Source organism: Rhinolophus sinicus, chromosome 5 (genome assembly GCF_057876585.1).
Source record: "Rhinolophus sinicus isolate RSI-liver-muscle chromosome 5, RSI-T2T, whole genome shotgun sequence".
Classification (NCBI taxonomy): domain Eukaryota; kingdom Metazoa; phylum Chordata; class Mammalia; order Chiroptera; family Rhinolophidae; genus Rhinolophus; species Rhinolophus sinicus.
Window position 1 is genome coordinate 102,700,110 of NC_142505.1, and position 18,801 is coordinate 102,718,910.

Sequence of the window (18,801 nt, forward strand, 5' to 3'; positions counted from 1 at the left end):
ACCCCGTGGGAACCCAGGTCATAGGAAAGGAAGGCGAAAGCTGGGCGTTGAGTGCCCTCTCTGCGTGCCTGCCCAAGGCTGTGTGCCAAGTGCAGTGTTGAGTCATGCCTGTGTACTAGTTCAGTGTATCCCTGGGAGAACCCTGCAAGGAAGATTTTCTTGGCGACTTTGTACCTCTGGGGGAAACTGAGGCTTAGAGCTGGGGAAGGAACGGGCCAAGCTTACGCAACCAAGAAGGATGGAACTGGGAGTCCCGTTTGCTTCTGTTGGCCCTTCTCTGGGGCACAGGACTCCCTTAGCCTATTTGGGAATGAGAATGAGGATGAGGCTGGGGTGGGGCTGGGTGAGGAGAAGCATGTTTACCTGCCCTCTGTTCTGCTGTGGTGCTGGGCTGTAGGAAACTACCCCTTCGTGAGGAAATGAGCCAAGTGGGGGGGTCCTCCCACCTCCCAACCGTTTCTCTCCATGAAAGGGAGCATAGTTTCATATGGGTTCTTGCCCAGTGATCATTTTCCTTCCAGTATAAGGGGGTTATGACTATTCTATGACCCCAAAAGTACTATCAGTAGCTATTTCTTGAAGGCTGTTCAGACACCTGCTGCATTTCAAATGGATCCTAACTCGGCACCAGGATGAGTTGCTCTCTTGCTGTTGTGAGTGTGAGGTAGGCCTGGGGCTGTGCCCACGTTTTAGTCTCAGCCCTGCCACTGTCCTTGGGTGGCTCTGGGCAAGTCTTTCTGTGCCTCCGTTTTCTCACAGAGAGAAACAAAGCAGTTAGCTTCCAGATATCCCTGTCAATGTGAACACGCTTTAATACCCCTGCATTAGGGCCTCATTTAGATAACAATGGAAAGAATAATAGTGAATAACTCCCATTTACTGAGCATACACTGTGTACCCACATGTCGCTTCATGCGTTATCTCATTTTATCTTCACAGAACACTGTGGGCTGGGTCTGAACGGTTGCCTACCTGAAAGGGTTGTTACAAGGACCAAGTGAGTTAATATATGTAAGGTGCTTGGAACCGTCCCTGGCACATCGTGAGTGCTCAGTAAATGTATTCTTATTTTTCCTGTCTCGCAAATGCGAAAGCTGAGCCCCAGAATGGTTAAGTAGCTTATCCAAGGTCACACAGCTCAACTATGGCAGAGGCTGGGTTCAAACCCAGGGAGTCTGGCTCCAGAGTCCTGATGCGTCTTGAGAAGACACGTGGCAGGAGTGACCCGTGACAGAGCAGTAGGGACTGTGGGCCAGACACTGCCCACCCCCAGAAGCCATGCTGATTCCAGTTTCAAAACAGAGCACTGTAATAGACAAACATGTCTACAGTCTGAACTGGGCCCTGCAGTAGTCAGTTAGTTGGTCCATGATCTGGTTCTCAGAGTATAACCTTAAATCCCAGCGAATGACACCCAGAGAGGAACAGCAGAATGGATTCACCACTGAGTCAGTGAGCTGAGGGCACAGAGACATGGGGATGTCGGCCGAGGAAGGGGACAGGCCCAAGACTCAGGTGTGGGGTCCCAAAACCGAGTGAGGACAAAGTGAAGGCAAGATTGAGCAGAGAGAGAGGAGCCACTGGTTTGTGGGGACCCAGTTTGAAGAGGAGAAAGGGATGGGGGAGCAGTCTGGAACCTTCCCTCTAGCTCTCTCCCTCCTCCTCTCTTCCCCATAAAAGAATTCCGGGAGTGGGAGTGACGAGGTCAGGAAAGCTTCTGGATAAACCGGCCCAACCGAAGCAGAGAAGCAAGGAGATCTGGAGGTCAGAAAACCAGAATATTGAGAGGGGAGGGAAGGAGAAAACATTTTTAAGAGAAAGAACTTGAAATTTTCTTCAGAGAGCAAATTTTGAGCACCAGATCCACTCCAGCTGCCATTTCCTAACTTCTCTGGTTTAATTTCCAAAAAGAGCGAACATGAGCATAAGCAGACAGTTCCCAGCCTCTCTAGGAAGGGAGCTGGGGGGAACAGCGCGCGGCTTACAGACTTGTATCCTGGGCAATTACTTTGCCTCGGTCTCCCCCCCCCCCCCATGACAATAGGGTTATACAACCTAACTCATAAGAACAGCTCGTTTTAACCACAGAGTCACACTCTGTACAGATGAAGCACCTCACTAATGAAGAAGCAGAGTCAGACAGGGTAGGGTTTGTGCCCAAGGGGACAGAGCAGGTAAGTGACGTGCCTGCATTGGAAGGTGGTGGCTGACTCTAGAGCCTGTGAGTTTTGTTTTTTGTTTGTTTTCTTAAGATTTTATTGGGGAAGGGGAACAGGACTTTATTGGGAAACAGTGTGTATTTCCAGGACTTTATTGGGGAACAGTGTGTTTTTCCCAGGACCCATCAGCTCCAAGTCAAGTTGTTGTCCTTTCAGTCTTAGTTGTGGAGGGCGCAGCTCAGCTCCAAGTCCAGTGGCCGTTGTTCAGCCTTAGTTGCAGGGGGCGCAGCCCAACATTCCTTGTGGGAGTCGAATCGTCAACCTTGTGGTTGAGAGGACGCACTCCAACTAATTGAACCATCCGGCCGCCCAGGAGCTCAGTGGCTGCTCAGTGGCAGCTCATTGTCTTCATTCTAGTTGCGGAGGGCGCAGCTCACTGGCCCATGTGGGAATTGAACCCGCAACCCTGTTGCCCAGAGCTCACGCTCTAATCCAGCCACCCGTCCGCCCTAGAGCCTGTGACTTTTAACCATCACCCATCACCGGGCATCTGTTGGGATGAAGAATGATGGTGACGATGATGATGATGATGATAGCTGACATTTGAACCCCTAAAGATGAAAGGTGACACAATTCTCACAGTGCGTAGAACACAGAAGTCTCTCGACCGATCACGTTAACAACCCACAAATACCGAGGGCTTATGCCACGCCAGGCCCTGTGCTCAGCACTTTATGTGGGTTATCTCACTTAATCCCCACAACACCCTCAGGAGATCGCGACTTCTCAGTTTCACAGAGAAGGAACCTCCTCCTGACGAGGTTACGTAACACACCCATGGTTCCAAGAGGCAAGCATGTGTTTCAGCCCAGTTTCATTGATTCCTGAGCCGTTGTGGGGAGTATCCACCCCTTCTCTCTATTAACCGTGAAGCCAACCACCATCCTCTTCCTCTCCAGCCTCTTCCTCTCCAGCCTCCCCTGGCTGAACCCCGTTGCCTCTGTCCCTTTTTCTCCCGATTCTTTGCCCTTTCACATCTGTGTGGCTGCCCTAGCACCGTATTAGCTATCCCTGCGTTCTCTAATTGTCTGTGGGGCACAGCCTCAGATAGTGTAACTGCTACATACACTGTCACCAGATGTCATGGGGATGGGTCCCTGCCTGCTCTCAGTGGAAGCCGTCCTCCCTGGCTGGACCTTCTGCTGAGGACGGAAACAAGGCTGACTCGAACGTCTGAGCCCTTATCACGCCTGGCATGGGATGGAGACGTTGTATCCACATGATATATGCCTGTTGCTTGGAGGACAGATGGAAATGACAGAAAAGAGGGAAGCGGAGGGTGAGGTGTGAGCTGCTCCAGGCCACCGCCTTCAGGTGGGCACAGGGGAGGTGCTCAGAGCCCTTACCAGGGACCCCAGGGCCCTACCAGCCCAGCTGCTGACTCTCTCTGCCTCTGCCTCATCGCTCGTATCATAAAGAGAGGCCATGTGTCTTTCTTTAACATCCCTCAAACTTGTCAGCACTGTCCCGCCCCAAAGCCTTTGTGCCAGCTGTTCCCTCTGCTTCCACCATCTGGCCTCCCCTCAGAGATCACCTCCCAGAGGCTGCCCTTTACCAGCCCACCCCCTTCACTTGTTCCTGCTGTATTTTTTTAAATGACCACGTTGATTGGCATCCTGGCTGGGGTGTCTCCCCACTAGCATGTAAGGGCAGGGCTCGTGTTGAGTAAATGAGCTTTGTCTCTGATCTGGGCGATCAGCCCTCCTAACAAAGTTGTGAGATGGTGATTTTTATTATCCCCACATTTGTTAAAGGAATGAATGAAGGTGTTTGAACCGAGCTGAATGAGAGGAAGGAAGGGGAACTTCCTTAGTGCACTTTCTTCCCGCCCACCCCAGATGCGAAAGGTGGAAGGGACTGCTTAGAAATGGTGCTGAGCCACAGCCTGGAGGTGAAGGAGTGTAATCAGGGCTTGTGAAATCTAAGCTATGGGAACTATGCGTGTGAAACACCCCGGGGAGGGAGGAGAACCAGCCTGTCCATTGTGCTGCGCAGGGAGGAGCGGTTCAGCTGAAAGTTTGGACAGTTCTTGGCATGGAGTCTGGGGGGCCCTTTAGAAAGTGGTCCCGCCCAGCTGGCCCAAGGAGAGAGCCGGGTCGGGGGCCAGCATCTTGCTAGAGGAGATAAAGAGGTTACTGTGGGAAGCGTTGGGATTGCTCGGGAAGCACCAGGAACTTGAAAGATATGTTATGTGTTCTTCAGTCCCCAGAGAATCACCACCCAGCGTTAGACTTGGCAAAAGCCTTTCCGCTCCTTCTCTGAGCTGCCTTCTTAGAAAAGACACACTGTCTGAATACTGAATGCCGGGCGGCCGTGGAAGTGTGCTCCCAGACCCTCTCCCACAGCCCACAGGAAAGCAACGTGGAGCTGGGAGGCGGGACAAGTGTGCCTGTGCTCAGGGATCTGCCAGAACCTACCTGTCTCCAAGGTGACACATCCGGGCCCATTTTCCAGGAGGGTCTATTGTGAAACATTCTGGAATGTTTGTATTCCTTCAGAGATTTGTAATTAAGAAGAGGCAAAACTAGTTCTTGCTTGGCACCTTTCCACCCCTGTCCTCCCTCCCTCTCGCCCTTCCAGCATTTGGGTCATTTGATTTCACATCAGGGTTTTCAGCAGCCCAGGGTGTGGAGGCTGAGGGCTGGGACTGGATTGGGGCAAACCGCTTCATGGGAGGGTAGGGGCTGAGAGTTCCAGGCGGGGACCCCAAGTCCTGGCCACATCTGAAAGCGGACATCTCTTCCCAGCTCACATTCTTGGCACCTGCCCAAGGGGAAACGTTGCAGACCAGAGAAGCACCCACAGTTTCCCGGGAGGACTGGTTTAAACACTTCCTCTCTCTGGCAGGAAGACGACCATGTGTATATACGTGTGTGTGTGTGTGTGTGTGTGTGTGTGTGTGTGTGTTTAAATCCTTCTGCAGCTCAAAACACTTCTCTTCATCCTGATTCTCTGAATGACACGTCTCTGCACACTGAATAATTCATCTCCCTCTTGGCATTTCTTCCAGAGAGATGCTTGCTGTCCAGATTTTTTGTAAGTTGTATAGTCTTCTAATAGAAGCATTCTCTTTCCCATGGAAGAGCTCTAGGAGTCAGGATATCAGCCCTCTGCTCCCGCCCATGTCACTTCAAAGGGAACCCTGCATATCGAACCACCGCCTTCCTTTCTCCTCGCCCTCTCCCCACCTGGGTGCTCTTTACTCTTCTTCATCCCTGTTAGGCACTGTTCCGAATTCCTGCCGGTGGGAATCAGCATGTCAGCAGCCTCCCCGCCCCCTCCCCACCATCCACGGGCCAGTCACATTACGGGTTCTTGTAGCTAACATTTATTTCAGTCCTGACTTCTCGGTGTCTAAGACTGGAGCAATCTGCGGAGTTCATAGTTTTCTGGAAAAGTGATGCATTTGGTGTTTCAGTCCTGCCTCCCCCATCCCCATCTTCATACACAGAGAGCGCAGTGAATCACTTGGGTTAATGACTTTGAAATGTTTAATTGCCTCTTCATTAAGCAGCTGTGGGTTTTCCAAGTGTACTGAACGTCTTTGTAGGGAGGGATGTACGCGTATAACTAAAGGTACAAATACGCCGGAGCTCCAGTGCCTTTTGCCTGCGTCGGACTTCCCTCTGGTCCAGCTGGGTCATCTGTGTCTCTGACTTAGCTTACTCTGTGTTCCAGATTGTTCTCAGACTCTCATGGTCTCATGGTCTCATTCATTTTTGTTAGCAAAGCTCAGGTTTGGGAATCAGGCCGTGGGGCTTCATATTATATTCTGGGGTTTACTAACTGCGTGATGCTGATCTTTTCTTGTTGGTAAAATGGAGTAAGGGTGCCTGGTACCCAGAGAGGGAATGTGATGTGTGTAACGCGCTTTCTAGGCCTAGATTTAGCCATTGTTAAATATTTTAGTAACAATTAATACAAGTAGTATATGAACACTATGGAGAAATTAGTAAAAAAAAGAAAAAAGGAAAAAATTTAAATCAACGTCGAAATCCCTGTACCGAAATAACCTTTTAATGTGTATCTTTCCAGTTTCTCTTCTACACACAGACACACACACACTCACACACACACTTTAAGGCAAACTACACATAGCAGCATCCTGTAGATGTTCTTTTAACAATGTTTTTCTCATAGTAGGTTGAGAACATCCTTCCATGATAGCAGACTATAGAACACATTGTTACATATAATATAGAATACTTTGTTATTTTTTGTTCCTACGTAACATTGTTGTATTCTCCCATTCCACAAATATTTATTGAGCACCAATTATGAGGGACGTAGGATTCTGTTGCTCAGATGCTCCCTGGATGAAATCATGTCATTAATCTCCAGGGAGGAATTTTGAAAGGTGATGCGCCTTATACCAGAAGATTCAGGGGAGCTGTTGGGAAGGGACACATCTTCTCGGTTTCCTGGGTTGCAACTTGTATGTATCATAAGATTTCTCTCTCCACAGCCAGGCTGGCAGGCAGGGTTTTCAGGGCAGCGTGCAGGGAGAGAAAGGAGCCAGCAAGAGAAGTCTTGAATGTGTTCGGCCTGAGCTTTCCTGTTTCCTCAGATGTACCTGTCTTCATTAATAGGCTAACTCACCGTGGAGGGGAATGCCTATGTGTGCTTTTTCTTCAGAGACCCTTTCAAAGATTTGTTGGGTAAAATGATGTTGGATGAGATTGGGCTCTTGGTCCCTGGTCTTCATTCTCCATAAGGAAGACGGAGCAAACACAGAGAGAAGCTGGAGGAGGGGGAGGTACTCTGCGATGGGGCCTTTTGTTTCTGAAATCTGGGTGGAGCATGGGGTGGTGGTGGGGTGGGCTGAAGAAAGCGCTGCAAAAACTTTATCCAGACTGGCACAGACACTCCTGAACGAAGCGCATTCTCAGCTGAGGAAAGTTCCCTCCACGTGTGTATCTTCTCCATCTTTTCCTCCTTTTACTCCAAGGCAGTGGCTTGTGATGTATTTTCCTTGGGGCTGGGGAGATGCATTGACGATGTCAACTTTTAAGAGAACCTGTTGGCTCACAGCAGGGGCTCTGGAGACACTGCCTTCTTTGACATCCCATCTTCGTCATTGACGTTGAGAATGTTATTCAGTCTTTCTTAGCCTCAGTTTCCCTTCTGGGACACAGAACATAACAACTAATGTTTTCTGAGCACACCAGGATCTGTGCTAAATGTTCTTGCACACATGAGCTTATTTAAGCTAACCAATGACCTGGAGAATTATTATTATCCCCACTTTTCAGATAAAAATTCTGGGGCTCAGAGAGGTTAAGTAAGTTGTCAGACTCACACAGCTAATACAAGTGATGCTTATTGAACACTTATTAGCCAGTGCGTAGCCTGGTGCATATCGTACATACCTCTGGCTTCATCCTTATTGTCTCCTACAGTATAGCTATAAATTACTAATAGAAACTTTTGAGCTATCCATTCAATAGATATTTTTTGCAGCCTACCAGACTCTGGATATACAGTGGTCGTGAACACACCAGATTTCTTTACCTGGACTCTTAAGGTGTTGCTGTTTTCCCATGTATTTTGCTTTAAGTTTGATTTGGAGTGAGTTTAAGAAGGAAGGAAATTGCACAGGATGAGAGAGAGTCGGTTTCTGTGGCCTGGAGGGAAGCTCTCGATGAGGAATCCCAGACGCCAACCGAGGCACCTTTCTTCCTGTCCTGTTGAGCTTCAGTTTGCCAGTCTGTAGAAAGAGTGGCGACTCCGAAGCTGAGCCTCTGGGCTTCCGAAATTGGGAGGGGGTGGGAGCAGACAGGAGAGGGAGAAGATCCGAATGTGTATTTTAGGCAGAGGCAGTAAGTGGGAGAAACCAAAGGAACTGTCTGGAGGGGCCCCTCGGTCTGACTTTTGTATGTCTCGATTCCTGGCTCCCTGCACCCTGGCTGAAATACTTGACCAGTGGTCTGTGGTGTTTTCCAAGCTTGACAAGCCTTTGTTCATTTAGCTGGGTGATTTCTTTGTCTGACTGGGTGCTTACTGCCACTCCCCGCAAAATGGGGACATAGAGGGTGGTTATTGCCAAAAGATCAGTTTGGCCTGGCTTGTCTAGGGAAGGCCACCAGTGGGCACAGGCATTACGGAACTAGCTCAGGAGGCAAATAAATACTGCTTTTGGCCAAACTCACAGGGATGGAACATCTGCTATTCTAGATGCTGCTACTGCAGCTTTGCAGAGGGGAAGCGGGCTTGGCACACATGGGCCAGGGCCAGGAGGAAGACTGGGCATGGGGTGGGTACTTGAGTTGCGGGTGGAGAAGCCAGAGAGGGCTGGAGTCCCAGCCTAGAAGCCGGACTTGACCTGCGAGCCCTTTCCTGCAAAGCCCTCTGTTAGAGATGCAGAAACAGAAGCCCAGAGGAGGAAGGTGACCTGCTCAAATTACTTTTCGTTAGTGGCAAAGCTGGGGCGGGAACGCAGATTCCCTCGCCTCCTTCCATGTGTTCACCTTCCCGGGACAGCAGGGCAGATCTGGTGGCAGCACAGTGTCTGGATCTGTTGGGCTAGCCCTGAAGAGCAGGAAAGCCAAGAGAAGCAGCGAGTTGCAGGGGCGTGGGGGCTGTCGGCTGATGCGCTCTGTTTCTCCTCTCCCTGCCAGGTACACCAAACCGCTCACCTTTGCCGACTGCATCAGCAATGAGCTGCCGCTGGGATGGGAAGAGGCGTATGACCCACAGGTTGGAGATTACTTCATAGACCACAACACCAGTAAGTTCCTGGCCATCCTCCCTTCCCCATCCCTTTTCCCCGTTCCCCTCCCTCCACGCTCACCCCCAAGTCTGAAAGAGCTACCAGCGGAGGTTCTTGAAGCCAGATTGCGTTTTGTGTTATTAGTTCTATAGAGATGTCAGTGTTGAGATAGCTAGATAATGTATGTTCGTATAAAATAGCAGTTTAGAAGAGGTTTAAATAGAATCCGAAACTCCACCTCTTGCAACCCATCTCCCCAATTTTACAGAGCCAGAGCCCTGCTAACAATTTCTTATGTATCATTCCAGAAATTTCCCAAACGTGTGTGTTTATGTGTGTGCGTGCATGTGTTCTTTTCTTTTCTCCATGCATCAATTCACGCGTGTAAGATTTTTTTTGCATTAAAGATAGAGGTGTCATTGTCATTGACAGATCATTTTGGAGCAGCCAGAGCCCCAGCAAGCTCCCAGCCGCGTGCACACATGTGTGTCCACAGTGGGTTGGTATGTGTGTCTCTACCCCACCCGTCCACCACCCTCACTTTGCATCTGCGATCCAAATATCCTGATCCAGAATGAAGATTCCTAGTGTCTTTCTCTTTGGGCCTGTGATGGAGGAATAGGTTGAGAAAGGGAGAAGCATGTTGTCTGGCAGGTGGAGGCAGCCAGGTTGTGGTCCCCCAGCCAGGGAGACTTGATGTGTATTTGGGCCTCATCCGTTATGTACCTTCTTGGCCAAGACCACTCCTGTCCTCTGAAATTTGCTGCCCCATTTGTTCGTGTGTACAGAGGAAAGAGGGTTTTTCTGTTTTTCTGTCTCCATTCTCAACTTTCTGAACAAGAGGATTTCCTTTATCCTTTCAGGCAGGAGGAGAATGGAATGAGACGAGACACGCCTGGCAAAGCCTGAGGCTCCAAATCCTAGCAGCCCATTCCCTGAGCATATACTCTGTGCCCTGTGCTGGGCGAGGCCCCTTGACAGGCCTCATGTCATTTAATCCTCTCAACTACCCTGAGGGGTGTCGGATGATGGTCCCCATCTAACAAATGGGACTTAGCGGTAGTAATTGACCGCTCCGTACGCAGCTAAAACACGGCAGAGCTGGGGTTTGAACCAGCCCTGAGATGCTTCTCCGTCCACTTCCCTGTCTGGGTTTCAGTAGCACCTGGCCATGCCTCTGTGTGCCCCTCATCACCCCGTAGTGTAACCACTTAGCTGTTGCTGCAATTGTTTCTGGAGTAGGAGAGTGTCCAATTCATCTCCCTAACCCCAGGCCTTTGCCTGGTAGGACACACAGTAGGTGTGCACTTGACCTCTGCTAGAAAGAAAAGGGCGTAAACGCATGAATGCGTGACTAAAATGGATGAATGAGCAGACTGTTGGCACCAAAGGGTAGAAGAGTTTCTGAGAGACAGCTAATGGCATTAATTGCATTGTTGGGGGTAGCAGAGCTTTTTATTAGCACTCATGATTGCGTACTGGGTAATGAGAAGTAAATATGCCTAATTGAGTGTGTTTGGGGAATGAGGTTAGTGCTGGGAGGGCTGCATGGTGTGCTGGGTTAAACACGGATGCACAGGAACCCTCATCAGTCCTTTCCTGCTTCTAATTGCTGAGCGCACCCCCCTCATTAAGGTCTGATGGTGAGAGCGGGGTTTGAAGGTGCTTCTGGGAGATGATGGAGAGATGGAAGGAAGGAAGGAGTAGCGGGCAGTAGCAGAGTTTATTCTTGAGGGGATGATGGCAGACATGGGGTGGGTATGTGGTGGGGAGTGAGTAAATGGGGGTCAGAATGGGAATAATTCTATCTGGTTATTTTACCAGCTCTTAGGCTACTGGTTTCCTTCTTGTTTGAAGGTGCCCTTGTTGCATGGAGGGTGCCCCCTGTGTAGATGGAACCAGTGATACAAATACGGCCTGAAGGTGACCATCGAGGCCCTCGCATTCAGAGCTGTGGACTCGGACCCGTCCTCTGTCTGTGTGTTTTGTGCACTGACTGAAATTGCACTCTTAAGAGTTATAGACGCAATAGAATTGAACAACAAATTAAATCCACCATCTAGCATTCATTCATTCAGCAAATGTTTATTGACACGTGTTCCAGGCACTGTTCTGGGAGCTTGGGATACATGAGAGGGAAATGATCCTTGCTCTTAGAGAGCTTTCGTTTTGGCAAATGAGAAAATAAACAGAATAAATAAGCAGATTGTGCAGTGTGTTAGAAAATTATCAGTATTATGGGAAAAATTGAAAGCAGTGTGTGAGGCCGGGGTGTGCTGGGATGGGTTTGGGGGGCCGGGGGAGGGCAGGGGAAGGACTTGTTGAGAAAAGGCCGTGTGAGCTAAGACTTGAAGGAGGTGAGGGAGCGTTTCAAGTAGAGGACAGACAGAGCAAAACACTAAGGTGTGATCACATTCAGCTTGCTCTGGGGATGGCAAGGGGGCAGGTGTGCAGACAGCGGAGTGAGTGAGGAAGCAGGGGGAAGGACAGCAGCCAGAGGACAGCAGTACGTAGGTGGGCGGTGTTCTGCCTTAAGGGTTCTTCTGGCTTCGGCTCCATGTCAGGTGGGAGCCGTTGGAGAGTTTCAAGCTGCGAGTGGCATGTGCTCCTGGTTTTGAATACCAGTACTCAAAAGGCCTTTGGGCTAAGCAAAACCTATCTGCAGGCTGGATGTACCGTGTGGCCCTGATTATACAATTTCTGGTGTGTCAGTCATGCCTGACTCCACCCACCAAGAGGGAAATGACTGAGGAGTTGACAGTCTTGGGCATTGATGCTTTGACCTCTTCTACGTCTGCTCAGCTTCTGGCTAGCCTCTTTTCTTTAATGTCTGTCTGTCTTCTGACTCTCCCCCCCCCCCAAATTTTCACTGCACATATTTATTGTACATAAAATTTAAAAAATTAAAATGAAGAATCAAGACAGTGACTATTGATCATTTGCTAAGTTTCCGCTTAATCTTTTGGAGAACTGCATATTTATCTTGATAAATACAAAATTATGCAGTTTTGGACCCTGTACTTTCACTTTTATATCAGAAGCACCTTTCCAGTTTATTTATTTTCTTCAGACATTTTTAAAGACTGTCTTAGTGTATTATGTAAATATAACATACTTATTTGAGCACTTATTTCCTGTATGACCTTGAGCAAGCTACTTAACCTCTCTCTGTTTCAGTTTTCTCTTTTGTGTAATGGGGGTAGTAATAGAATCTCCTTTATAGGGTTCGTGAAAGAATTGAAGGAATAAATAGATATAAAGTAATTAGAATCGTACTTGGCATAGAATAAACATTATGAAGTGCTTGTTATTTATTTTCATTGGTATCGTTTTTATCATGGTTTTGTACCAATGCATCTTTGCCTGAATTGTTTATTAATTTTTATAATAAATTAGGGGAATTGTTGGTCAAAGGGTATGAACATTTTAAGGCTGTTACTGTGCATGTCAGATAGCCCTCTAGTTAGGGGGTTCTAGTTTACATTTCCAGTAGGGTATGGAGGTGCCTCTTTCTTCATATCCTCTGCAATGTTAGTTGTTTTACCTTACTCTTTGTCAAAACAGGTGCCCTTAAACATCTATAATGTCTTTGAGACTCTCTGTCCAGATTAGAACTCAAGTCTGGTCTTTCTCCTAGCGGTTTTCAGACAGATGGACTTTAGGTTTGGAAACCGATCCTGGTTTATGGGGTGTTGGTTTGCTTAATCGCAATGAATAGTCTCTGTTCTTTAATAGGTTAAGTTTAACCCATTCACATTGATTGTGGTTTTGTATTCGTTATGCTTTTTGTTTTCTGGTAGTGGATTCCATAGGCCCCCAACCAAACACACAGTTGTGAGGTGCTGACCTAGAGTCTCTGGGGTCTGTTCCAGAAACCACGCAGATCGAGGACCCCCGGGTACAATGGCGGCGGGAGCAGGAGCACATGCTGAAGGACTACCTGGTGGTGGCCCAGGAGGCCCTGAGCGCACAGAAGGAGATCTACCAGGTGAAGCAGCAGCGCCTGGAGCTCGCGCAGCAGGAGTATCAGCAGCTGCATGCCGTCTGGGAGCACAAGCTGGGCTCCCAGGTCAGCTGTGAGTACCGCCCCCCACCCTGCAGCACCCATCCCCCACCCCTGTCAGTGCCCATCCCCTGACCCCCCACCAGCACCCAGCCCCGCCCCCCACCCCACTACAGGGAGAGGGGAATGGCTACCCTGAATCCTGCCTGTACTGCCTCTCAGTGCTTCTCTCATCTGCCTGTTTTCCTCCGTGTCCACTCCTGCGCAAACCATCTCTCCCTGCTCCTGCCCTGCAATGATTCATTTGCCGTTTTCATTCCATTTTTTGTTCATTCATCTGTAGTCACCTCAGAATGCCAGTCAAGTTACATTATCGCTTTGTTTCAAACCCTTCCGGGGCTGGGGGAAGTGGGGTGTGGAGAGTTCATGTTTAATGGGTATGGATTTTCAGGTTGGGAAGATGAAAAAGTTCTGGAGACAGATGGTGGTGATGTTTGCACAACCATAGGAATGCACGTAATGTCCCTGAACTGTACACTTAAAAATGGTGAAAGTGGTCAATTTTATGTTGCATATGTGTTACCACAATGTAAAAGCACGTCTTCAGTGGCTTCCCATTGCCCTCTCTGTGGCCTCCGCAGCCCTAGGTGGTCAGGCCTCTGCCGGCCACTTCCAGCCCATCTCGTGCTCTCATCCATTAATCTCCAGATGCACGGAGGCCACCCCTCCTCCACTTCTGCTTCCCTAGCCTGCCCTGCACCTTTGCACCTCAGCACTTCTGCACGCTGCTCGTTCTTTCTCATCCTTCCAGTCTTATCCTTCAGGCTGTGTCCTCTGAGAGTCCTACTTGTGACAACTCTATCAGCAGACCCCCCGCGCCCCAAAGTTATCCTCTGTAATGGCTCTGTGTGTATTTTCTTCATAGCACGTATCACAGGACATCTGCTTAGCTGCCTGTCGGTATTTCCTCCACTAGAAGAGAAGCTATAAGGCCAGGGCCTCTTTGTGGTCCCTGCTCCCTGCAGGGGGGCAGCAGGCATGTCAGAGCCCACCCCCCCACCCCCCGTCGTTCACTCCCACTGCATGGCCACACCAGAATGGTGGCTGTCACAGAGCCCGCTAACCTCTTCCAACGTGACTTTGTTTAAATCTTTGACCCCTGTTTCTAATACCCAAGCCTCTCCTGTGGTTGATGAGTGCTTACTACATGATGGGCTTTCTGCGAAGGTCGGAATTTGCTATTTCAGTTCATCCTTGTACCGACTCTAGGCAAGTACAATTAAACGTCTTCTCACACATAAGGAAACCGAGATTTAAAGGGGATCGATAACGTGCCTGGGGTCTTACAGCTGGTGAGAGGCAATAAGTTCCAAACCCATTCCGTCTGTCTCCCCAACATTTTCAGTGTGTGCCAAGGAGCCAGCATTAGGCCATAGTGTCAGGGAGGCCGTGGCTTGGCTGGGTCACCAGACACCCCTCCTCCTTATGAAGCCCTCACTTTGAGAAGTTTGGTCTGCCAGGGGCAAGTTTGGACAAAACTTACCAGGTCACTCACTGTCCCAGCCCTGCCCTTTTCCTGAGCAACTCAAGAAAAATCCCAGGATTTCAGATTATGGAAACGAATTCTGTTATACTCATTAGCTATTTCTGGGTCAAATTATGTCCTGGAAACTGTCGTGAGGGTTTTAGCTCTTAATCTGTCTTGGCTCAGGCTGCCATGACAAAAATACTACATAGACTGGGTGGTTTAAGTGACAGAAATGTATCTTCCCACAGTTCTGGAGGCTGGCAGTCCAAGATCAGGGAGCCAGCATGGTCTGGTTCTGGTGAGAGCCCTCTTCCTGGCTGCCAGACGGCCACCTCTCACTGTGTCTTCCCATGGCAGAGAGAGAGACAGCATGCTGTCCGTTGTGTCACTTCTTATAAGGCCACACCCTCGTGACCTTACCTGAACCAAATCACCTCCAAACGGCCCCACCACCAAACACCATCACATTAGGGGTTAAGGCTTCAACACGTGATTTTTCGGGACACAAGTTAGTCAGTCTATAGCATTGCCCTTACCGCAATCCTGGAAGGGAGATACTGTCCCTAGTGAAACTGAAGAAGTCTTTTTTTTTTGTCTCTGAATTCACGCAGTCTGAAAAAAATGACAAGTGTATAAACCTTCCTGTTTGAGGGACAGGATGTTTACATAGACCCAAAGTATCACCCCACAAATCAATCAGTAATTTCGGAGGATGAAGTGTATGTGCACGTGGCACAGAGCTGCAGCCACCGCCTTACACAGCTGATAAGTTAGCGTCGCCAAGAATGAGACAGACTGACATGTGGTTTCTGATGAGGGGCAGGAGGAACCTCGTGGAGGAGTCTTGACAAGAACGCTTACTCTCAATCGCATCATGACAACACAGCCAGACAAATCCATAACATGGAATATCCTACAAGATAGTGGGCTTGGACTCTTCAAACACAACTGCTTTGAAAAACCAAAAAGAAAGGAAGCTGTTCTAGACTTTTACAAAAGTCTCAGGAGGCATAAACCATATAAAATGTTTGCACCTTGATAAGACCCTGTATGGGGGGATGAGGGTGGGAGGGGAAGCAGCCGTAAAAGACATTCTCAGACAGCTGAGACCTTCTCATAATGATGTGGTGGCTTTGTAGGACGATGTCCTTGTTCTTAGGACACACATGCCTGCGACTTAATTCCAAAAAAAAGGGGAGGGAGATGATGTTGTCAGTCTCATGAGCAGATGAATGGATGTCAGTGACATGTTGATGGCTTTGAATGTGGGATGGGTTTTCATCTTGGCCACCATCTCCGGTGGGACTTACTATGAACCAGACATCTTACTGAGAGAAAGAATTGGGGTGGCGGGAGGGATAGACAGAACAAACATGGGGACATGTGATAACTTGGATCTAGATGAAAGATATAGCAATATTCATTGTGTTGTGCTTTCAAATTTTCCGTAAGTGTAGTTTCCAAAATAAAGTCAGGGTGGAGAAAAGAGGCGCTCGGGCAAGAATGAAGCCGCCCTGCAGAGCAGCACTGTGTGGGGGGAAGTGCGGTCCCTGGACGGCAAAGTCAGAAGTCTCGGGTTCCGGTCCCCGTTCTGTCGTTACTGTGTCCACTTGGGGACCGTACCTCATCTCTGTAAGTCTGAGCTTTGTTCCATTTAAATGTAGAAGTGTTCATGGTATGGACCTTCCTCTCGTGGCTTCGTGTCAGGGCTTCTCCACCTCAGTACTACTGACATTTGGGTCAGGTAAATCCTCGTTGTAGGCGTTATCCTGTATATTGTAGGATGTTTTGCAGCGTCCCTGGTCTCTATCCACTAGACACCAGTCGTCCTCCTGACCCCAAGTTGTGACAACCAAAAATGTCTCTAAACATTGCCAGATGTGTCCGTGGGGGCAAGATTTCCCCATCAAAAACCACTGGTCCAGGTAAAACAATTCCCTTAGAACATAAGTCACAGCTCAATAAACATTCTTCTTGGCAGGAAACACTTGACATAATATTTTGAGTGTATGGACTTTGGAGCTGGACTGCCTGGGTCCAAATTCAGGATATGCAATTTACTAGTCCTGTACCCATGCCCAAGTTATGCCACTTTTCTCTGCCTCAAAGTCTGCATTTATAAATGGACATAGTAATAGTATTACCTTCATTGGGGTGTTATGGGGCTTAAAGTAGTTAACAAATGTAAAGGACTTGGAATAGTACTTGTCATATCCTTAAGCTGTCAATAAATAATAACAGTTATTATTTGATATTATTAATTCATTGGCATTGAAATGACAAGGATTTTTAACAGATCCTTGGAACCTATTGAAAAAAATCCATGCTTAATGATAGGGAATAAACTATGCAGTCCTGTCATGTGACTTCTGGACGCTCCCAAGAGCACCCTCAGGCCCAAAGACACCTCTGTTAAAGAATGTTAAAAAACTTCCATCTGACGGCAGCGGGGTCATCTCAGGCAACCTGATCTGAGATCCACACTGGCCAGGAATTGGGGCGTCCCCCAGCCCAACCATCCCAGTTAAAGTGAAATGACCCAAGCTTCCTCATGACTTTCTTCGGGTTTTACAAGCCAGGTTTGCCTTCCAGGTCAAGCTCTTCCGCCTGTCGATAGACGGGTGAGGTTACATGCCTCGCTTCTAACTCACCTGGCCTGCTGGGGCTTGTGAGAGTTTTGCCACCTGGCCTTGGAATGTGGGGCCTGGCCAAAGTGGAACTCCGCTCTGGGGATGGAGACTTTGTTGTCACCTCTGGTGCAATCTCTAGCTCCATGAGGAAGGAGAAGACAACTAACATTTAATGTGCACCTGTTATATTCCTGCAGGGCAATGTGCTGGCCACTCTACACGTGCCATTTAAAGTAACCTCCCTCCCCACGCACGTACACATAGACACACACTCCTGCAGGATACTGCTGTTCTCATTTTACAGATAAGGAAATGGAGGCCCCGAGCGGGGAAGTAGCTTCCCCAAGGTCACCCTGGTAAAAAGGGGCAGAGCTAGTCTAGCCTTTTTACCCAGGAGTGTCTTACCCTAAAACCAATTCTCTTTAATTAAATCCAAGTCAGCCAATCAACTTCTAAGGTCCTTGGGCTACACTGGGGTCCTCCCATTCTCTGAAAGATGAGAACTCAAGCGTGCTGAGTTCTTTGGGACTTCCCCATGCTCTTTCCTCTCTCCAGGTCTTGGAGAGAGAAAATTCGAAAAATAAATCATTGGGAACCTTGCAGTTAAAAAGGCCAGTTGACCCACCCATCTGATTTCACTCACTCCTGAAACTAAGAAAAGATCAGATAAGAGATTTTTAAAGGCACATGTGCAGAAAGACAGGGAAACTTGGAGAAAAAAGAACAGCAGTAAAAGGTGAAAGCAGACAGGTGGCAACCTATCTGATAGACCTGAGAAAAGAGAAAATGTACCAGGAGTGAGAAAAACCAACACTGTCATCTACATAGTGCAAACTGGAGATGCACCTATGACTGGGATTGGGAGTGAAGTGAGGACAGTCTCAAATAGAGAGGATTGGAAGAAAGTTGTTTCTGGGACAGACTACCAGATCTCCTTCCCAAATTGGAACAGCCACGCAATTGCCCATCCCCAACCTGGAAAAAGACTTGAAGTTTATTTTTTTTTGGAGAGAGCAAAACAGAGTTTCTGGACTGCAGGATCAAGGTAAGTTCAATGCCAGGGTGTACCATACTGAAAACGCGATTAAGTGAATGTGGACAGTCAGGATTTTGGAGATGCCAGCCATGTGTACTCCTTGGTTCCCAGAATGGTGCCAGGCTATTACCCTCCAGGCTGGACAGTAGAAGAGTCTGGGGAAATCTGAACAGAGAAAAGAGATGAAAAGATGTAAAGACACTGACAGTGAGGATTCCTGATGAAACAGTCCAGCCAAGTCATGTACCATGGAATCCACAGTAAACAGCTCTGCTTCAGTCAACATTTTGGGCCCCCACTCTTAAATGTGAGCCAACAGCTGAGATTGCAGACATTGAGGAAAGGCTCACACATGAAAAATAGAGATTGATACAAACACATGGTGATGGGAGGGCCTCGGAGGGAACAGGAAGTATACGTGGAGAAGAAAACATAGAGAAGCTACGCAACCATGAAGCAAGCACAGGAGGCTACCTTTTATCAAAAGGAACCTCCAGAGAACAGGAAAGAACCTTTGAAAATTAAAATACGATAGAAATGAAAAATCTGTATGAAGACTAGAAAGTAACACTGGGGAAATCTTCTAAAAAGCAGAAGAAAAGTATAATGAGATGGAATATAAGAGGGAAAAATAGAGCACCCGGCCAGGAAATCTACTTTCTGAATAAAGAAAGTT

At 48.3% G+C, this 18,801-nt stretch overlaps 1 protein-coding gene across 1 annotated transcript in view; it reads left to right on the plus strand.

Moving 5' to 3' along the window:
• Positions 1-18,801, plus strand: part of WWC1 (WW and C2 domain containing 1) — a 124,733-nt gene that overhangs the window by 51,477 nt on the left and 54,455 nt on the right. The window contains exons 2-3 of the mRNA XM_074313878.2: positions 8,837-8,946; positions 12,801-13,004. Coding sequence (XP_074169979.2) covers positions 8,837-8,946; positions 12,801-13,004 — 314 coding nt within the window. The remainder of the gene's footprint in view (positions 1-8,836; positions 8,947-12,800; positions 13,005-18,801) is intronic.